The 7,603-nt window shown below is 42.0% G+C and overlaps 1 protein-coding gene across 1 annotated transcript; it reads left to right on the top strand.

The window, feature by feature from the left end:
- The first annotated feature begins 3,282 nt into the window (after positions 1-3,282).
- LOC103746450 (olfactory receptor 11H7-like) lies at positions 3,283-4,242 on the top strand. The gene has a single exon (XM_008848629.2). It carries the CDS (start codon positions 3,283-3,285, stop codon positions 4,240-4,242), a length of 960 nt encoding a protein of 319 aa, XP_008846851.2.
- Positions 4,243-7,603: the final 3,361 nt, after the last annotated feature.

Raw genomic sequence — 7,603 nt, forward strand, 5'->3', positions numbered from 1 at the left:
GGCAGATCTCTTGTGAAATTGAGGCCAGCCTGACTGGGACTGGGGAGACCCTGCTTAAAAAAAAACATAAATGGAAGGAGCAATCCATGGTTTCAAGAAAAAATTTGTACTCATATCTACCGGTAGATTTGAAGCTTAGTAGTAGAGCGTTTGTCTAGCATCTGCAAGGCCCTGGATTCAGTCCTCAGCACCACAAAAATAATTATGGTTATCATGCCTAATAAGGAATTCATATCTAGAAGCTAAGAAAAATTTTTACAATTCAACACCAAAAATAATTCAAGTCAATTTCAAAATGGGCAAAGAATTCTAAAAGACATTTCTCCAAAACAGATACATAGTCAATAAGCACATAAAAAGATGTGTAACATTACTAATCATTGACGAAATGTGAATCAAAATCACAATGCCTTGTCACGCCATATACATTAGGATGATCACTATGAAAAACAAAAATCTACCCACAGTTCAAGGATGAACACTGAGGACATCCTGTGAGGGACAAGTCAGTCATGAAAGATCAAATCATGTGTGACTGTTTAATATGAGCTACCTAGAGCAGGCAAAGTCATACAAACAAAAAAGTAGAGTGGTAGCCAGGCTGGTGGCACACGCCTTTAATCCCAGTACTTGGGAGGCAGAGGCAGGCTCTGTGAGTTTGAGGCCAGCCTGGTCTACATAATGAGTTCCAGGCCAGCTGGGGCTACAGGGAGACCCCGTCTCAAAAAGACCAAAAAAAATTAGACTGGTGATTGTCAGAAACAAAAAAAATAAGGAGTGCAACAGGAAACTGTTGCTTAATGAGTAGAGAGGTTCCGTCTGTGATGACGAGAGCATTCTGCAGATGATGGCTGCCCGGTGACATAAATGTGCTTCATTCACAAAACTGGTACACAGAAGTGGTTTAAATCATGGTTTTATAATTAGCTTAGCAGACATTATGTGGCTACAGGTTTGTCTATGAGAAAAATATTTAACACCATCAAGAAAAGCTAATAGAAGAAAATGAAACAAAAATATTTGAATGGCCGGTTGTGGTGGCGCACACCGGTAGGATACGCTGAAGAGGCAGAGGCAGGAGGATCACGAGTTCAAGGCCAGCCTGGGCTACACATTTTGTGGGGTGTGGTGGTGCATGCCTTTAATCTGAGCACTCAGGAGGCAAGAGGCAGGTGGATCTCTGTGATTTTGAAGCTAGTCTGATCTACATAGCGGATCCAGGCCAACTATGGCTACAGGGAGACCCTGTCTCAAAAATACTTAAAATATATACATAAACATATATATGTATATATTTGAATAATTTTAAAGAAAGCAAGGAATAAAGCAACAAATGACTTAACAAGTGGAAGAAATGGCCTTTCTGTAATTAAAAATTAGAAGCAAGCTGTACAGATGTTTATAGGACGTATAAACGGTTACATTGTGGACATTCCATACATTTCACAGTGACTTTTATTGAAGACAAAAAGTTCTCCAAAATCTAGACATCTCACTGTTACCTTTAGAGGCACTCTTCTTGCTCTGGGACCCAATTTATCTTAAAATTACATGAAAACTAAAGATGAAATAAAGGGGACTATATACTTATGACTCTTGGGGAGCCATAAGCCAGCCTAGAGGGAGACAGGAGACATTACAGTAATCTAAAATGAAATGTTAATTGTACCCTGGAGGATCACAGTGACACTCCCTTCCTCACTCAGCTGTACCCCGCTCTGAACTCTCCTCATAAGGCTCATACCCCTCTGCTTTCAAGTATTCTGCAGCAAAATTAACTGATAGACAAAAGCCACTTTTTGAGCTTCCACTGTAGAGCAAGACAAGGGAAGACCTGGGTGCCTGGAGCTCACTGGGATCTTTCTACAGATGCTCCTTCACCGCCAGTTTTATTGTGAGCGGATAACCCATCATAAACTGACAATACGGTGAGTCAAAAGTGCATTTGGTACAACTAACCTGCCAAACACCGCGGCTTAGCAGCACAGCACACTGCAGAGTATCCATTGCTGACTCTCATGACTACAAGGCTGACAGAGATACGCATCTCAAGAAAGCAGCTAGCAGGTTCCTCTTGCTACCCTTTCCGTGTCACTTTCTCTATTCTGGGAAAAAGGTCAAAATTTAGAATTCAGTTTCTACTGAATGCTTGTCCCTTTTGCACCATCACAAAGTGGAAAATCGTTAAGTGGAACTGAGCCAGGCACTGTGTGTACAGCCTTTATGGAAATGCCAGTCTCCGCACTGAAGCCCACTCCTCAAGGACCAACTGCGGGACTGTGCCTCTCCCACTCACTATCGCTGTCGTCCAGCACAGCACCTGTTGCTATATCTGTTTCTTTTGAGAACTTTAGGAAGAGACAAAAGGTAGCCTCAACCATTGACTTTGTGTACTCTAGGATTCCCAGGATCACGGCCTGGAGTTTGTAGTTCACGCAGAGAAGTATCCTTGAAAAGATGAAGATTCTGCATCTATCCTCAGACTTTTCCACCTCAGCCCAACCAGGAAAGGCAACTTTTCTTGGTTGAGAAGCCATTAGATTTTTTTTTCTAACACATATGGCATGGATGCTAGCGCCAATAAAATCCTTTTATAATATAAATGTGTTTTGGCAAACTTTTATGAGTTTCTAGCTATGTGATTTCATCCAAAGCATCTTTGGTATCATAATAATTTTACAATGAGCTGTTGACTCAGGTGGCTGGTACCCAGATCTTGCTCAGCTTAACACTTCCTTAAACTTCCTTTTGTAGTGATTCATAAAGAATGCCTTTATAATCCAAAGTCTGACAAATCACATCATTTAGCACTTAGAAAACTATTTTGTTTCATAACTCTCTACAATGCTCCCATTACCCTTCTATGCACAGCCCAGGAAATGTAAACACCTTTATTTCAGATTTTAGGGTTACCTCTTCAGAGGGGGGAATGTTGGATGGGAGGGAGTGGGCATGGATTTGATCAAACACCTTATATGCATGTATGAAATTCTCAATAAAGTTGTAAAAATTTTTTAAAATGTCTAAAAGTCTTCCAAGAAAAACTGGAGCGTTCCTTTAGTGTAGTGGTGAGAGGCGGTGGTCGTGAAGTCCCAGCCTAGTTGAGGAGCTATTGGTAACTGACAGCTGGGAGAGGCAGAGTTGGTTTTCTTTAAGGAAGTGGGCCCTGGTAGGTCAACCATTGTGTGGTGGCTGGCCCCACACCCAATAGTGCATGGGCAGCACAAACTGGACCCGATGTTACTGGAGAATAAGTTTCCTCCAAGTTTGTCCGCTTATGTAATGGTGTTTTCTGTCCTCCCCGCAGCTCTGAGATTCATGAACAATTCAGCAACAAGCACTGTGATGGAGTTCATCCTTCTTGGCTTCCCTGGTAGTCAGGAGATGCAACATTTCCTCTTCTCATTGTTCCTTGGAGTCTATATATTTACCACGGTGGGAAATGGGACCATTGTCTGTGCTGTGAGGTTGGATAAACGGCTCCATACCCCAATGTATATTCTCCTAGGAAACTTTGCTTTCCTTGAAATCTGGTACATCACTTCCACTGTACCAAAAATGCTACTTAATTTCCTCTCAGAGACAAAAACCATCTCTTTTGTTGGCTGTTTCCTCCAGTTCTATTTTTTTACTTCCCTGGGTACAACAGAATCCTATTTCCTCTGCATCATGGCATATGATCGGTACCTTGCTATTTGCTGCCCGCTGCATTACCCAACCATCATGACCTCAAAACTCTGCTATATCTTGATAGCTCTCTGCTGGACATTAGGGTTCCTTAGTTACAGTGTCTCCACTGTGCAACTCTCTCAGTTGCCTTTCTGTGGGCCCAACATCATCGACCACTTTGTGTGTGATATAGATCCACTGATGGCTCTGTCCTGCGCCCCAGCTCCTATCGCTGAGCTGGTCTTCTGTATCCTGAGTTCCCTCATCATCATCTCCACTCTTCTGTATATCCTGGGCTCCTATACCCTTTTACTGATCACTGTGTTGAAAGTCCCATCTGCAGCTGGATGGAGGAAGGCCTTTTCTACCTGTGGATCACACCTGACAGTGGTGTGTTTATTCTTTGGCGCTCTCTTGGTAATGTATGTGAGTCCAACAGCTGGTAACCCAGCCACAATGCAAAAGACCATGACTTTGTTTTATTCTGTCGTAACTCCCTTCTTAAATCCTTTGATTTATAGCTTAAGAAACAAGGAGATGAAAAAAGCATTAAGGAAGGTCCTGAGAATATAATTAATATAAAGTGATCTGTTTGAGACCAAGAAAACAACTGTCCAGACATAAACGTCCAATTAAGAAAGACTTCTCAATATGGTCACTGGAGAAGATTGTCTCTCAGAGGCGTCCTCGTTGTTTAAGTCCATAACTAAACTGGCAAGACAAACCATCGTTAACTGACTCTACAGTCCAGATGTAACAGGCATGTTTTCAACGTTGGTGACTCCAGTGATGATATATGAGGGTATTTTATTTTAGTATGCTATTTCATACCATTTTGGTTTTAATTCTTTGGAGATTGGGAGTGGGAGGAAGAAATTAGCAAACTGTATGTGAATCACCACTGATATATTTAAAGCTTTTTCTTAAAACAGTTCAATATTTTAAAAAGTGAATAAGGAATCACATTTAAATGCCTAATGGATATTTAATGATGGAACAATCTTCTAGTCCCCGGGTCTCTGGATGACTGATAGTCTACCAGAAGAGGGTCAGACTAAAAGCTTCATGCTTATGTATGTAACATATGTTTCAACATTACATAAAATGTTAGTCATCACTTTAGTTAATAAATATTACTCTAGGATCTACTGTGTCGTAGGTACTTTGCTTGGTAGTAAAAATATCTATGACCAAAATCCACAATCCCTATGGAGTTATATTCTAGCTGGGGATAAGCAAACAATAAAAAGTAAACAAAACATATAGAGTGACAGAGCACATAGTATGCAGAAAGAGACAGATATGTGGAAGAAAGAGCTGGATGTTAAGTAGGCGATCATGGAGGGTTAGCTGGGGTTCCATTAAAGCAAACACTTGAAGGAGATCAGAGCCTGAGCCACACAGACAGCCAAAGGAAGAGCATTCCAAGCAAAGAAAAACGGGGCTTTTATCAGCTCCCGAGGCAAGACTGTGTCCAAGCACACGGAGTTTGGCTTGACTGGAGAAGAGGGATTAAGGGGGAAAGTATTTTGACAGAAATTAGAGCTTAAACAGAAGGGCTTGCTGTGTAGGGCTTCTTAAACCATAGTAACAACTGATTTTTACTTATGTGTCCATTTAGTCACCAGTAATCTTTGTATACATCATGAATAGGGCTTCTTATCTTTCATTTCTATTTATATATGTTAATGATACATGTGGGTTTTATCATGGCATTTCCACACATGTGTACAATGTATTTTGATCATACCCCTGTGACCCTTGCTCCTCCCTCACACTGTTCTCATTCCCTTCCTCTTCCCAACTGGTCCTTTTTCTACTTCTTTTATTTACACGACACAGTGAATTTCATTAGGGTTGCTTATAGGAGAATGGGAGAGTGTTGTTTAGAGGAACATAGTAACAACAATGGTTATAACATGGAAGAAAATGTCTCTCCCTCCCTCACTAACCGTTAACTACATATAAATCCTCAGGACCTCATGAGCTTCTCTTCCCTCCATGAAAAGATTTTAATGGGCACAATCTTATACAAATCTTGTGCTGATAAGTACAAATGAGTGATTTCAGGAGAGCTGTGGCTGTATCATACCCAGATGTCAGCATTCCACACCATCCTTTCTTCCGGATTTTGCGGAGTCTTTTTGAGACAGGGTCTCCCTGTAGCCCCAACTGACCTGGAACTCATTATGAAGACCAGGCTGGCATTGAACTGACAGAGATCCTCCTGCCTCTGCCTCCCAAGTGCTGGCATTAAAGGCAAGTGCATCATGCCTGGCTTCTTCTGGATTTTACATTCTTTCCACCCCTTCTTCCATGATGTTCCCTGAGCCTTTGAGGGGGATTATATAGATTTTTCATTTATGACTGAGCATTCATCAGTCATTTATTCTAATCACTTTGACCAATTGTAAGTCTTTGTAGTTACTGCTTCCTGCTGAAAGTGAGGCTTCTCTGACTGAACCTAACAGCAACGCTAATCTATGGGCATAAGCGTGGTTATTTAGAAGGAAACTTGACATTCACCTTTAGTGAAAAAACAGTAAACCTTCTCACTAGATCCTGTAACCTTCCAGCCGTGGACTTTTGACTGGGTCTACATTACTAAACATAAATTGCCTTTTGTGGAGCAGACCTCAAATCCAGTTAGAAAATGGTTGTTTACCTCTATAACAGACTTGCCGCTATTGCACCAGTGAGCACATCCTGCCTAACTGGGAAATGGTGTTGCACACAGGTCCACAGGAGTGTTGATGTTGGGGGAGACTGATGACAAGTCTCCCCCAACAGCCTGCACAGCCCCTACAAGCACTGAGAGCTAGCCAGCAGTGGGGAAACTTCCAGCCCAGTTCCAGCTTGACTTCTCTAGGTCCTGTGGCAAGAGCATGTAGTGTCTTCAACAGTAAGGTCTTAACATCTAGTTCTGGTGGACAACCAACAGCAGTGGCAATTGCCTGTGCTGTTTTGAGGACCTCAAAGGCTTCCCAGAACAAAATTTCTTGGGGAGCTATCCTACATCTGTCACTGGGATTTTTTTTTTTTTTTTTGCGGGGGAAGGGGTCTTTTTTAGAAGGGTCTCCCTATAGCTCCATCTGCCTGGAACTTGCTAAGTAGACCAGGCTAGCCTCAGTCTCACATAGATCCTCCTTTCCCTGTTTCCCAAGTGCTGGGATTAAAGGCAGGTGCCATCATGTCCAGCTTGTCACTGGGATTTTTGTTAATAACAGCTTCTGGAAACAGTTTATCCACCCATGCAAGGTATTTCCATTCAAACTATTTTTTAATTAGTTTCCAGTTATGAGGTTTCCTTATAGCCTTTTATATATTGTTAGTTTAGGCTGACCCTCAGACCCACCTCTTCCCTATTTGCTCCCCCAACATAAACCTTTCCACTCCCAAGATTCCCCCTTCCACTTTTGTGTCACACATGATCTACTATCCTGTGTGCACACACATACACACACACACACACACACACACACATATGCCTTTAAAGCCTCTTGTTTACCCTCTTGGAACCCTTTCTAATTTCCTGGGCTCTCCACTCACTCACTTTCACATAAATCCACATATATAAAAATTAGAAACTATGACCCACATATGAAAGAAAATATGGTATTTACATTTCTGCACTTCCGTTACCTCACTATGATGGTTGATCTTGGTTGCTAACTTAATTGGCATACCTGTGTGGGTCTATGAGATTGCTTCCTAGATGATTAACTGGGAGGGAAGACCTCCCCCCAAAGTAGGTAACACCTTCCACCAGTGGTCCAATTATAAAGAGCTCTGTGGGTAAAACAGTGCTGATTTTGCCTACCCAACTGGTGGATGTATCTATAATACTACTGCTGCTGCCATCCCTCGATGACACCAGACCTTAGCTTCTTTGGCCTCCAAACAGGGTCTGAAGACCAGTGGCTCTCCAGAGATC

This window comes from Nannospalax galili, unplaced genomic scaffold, assembly GCF_000622305.1.
Source record: "Nannospalax galili isolate Female #2095 unplaced genomic scaffold, S.galili_v1.0 scaffold21824, whole genome shotgun sequence".
NCBI lineage: Eukaryota > Metazoa > Chordata > Mammalia > Rodentia > Spalacidae > Nannospalax > Nannospalax galili.

Excerpts from the sequence above, each read along its gene's own strand:
- LOC103746450 (XM_008848629.2), top strand. The coding sequence starts at position 3,283 with ATGGTGTTTTCTGTCCTCCCCGCAGCTCTGAGATTCATGAACAATTCA.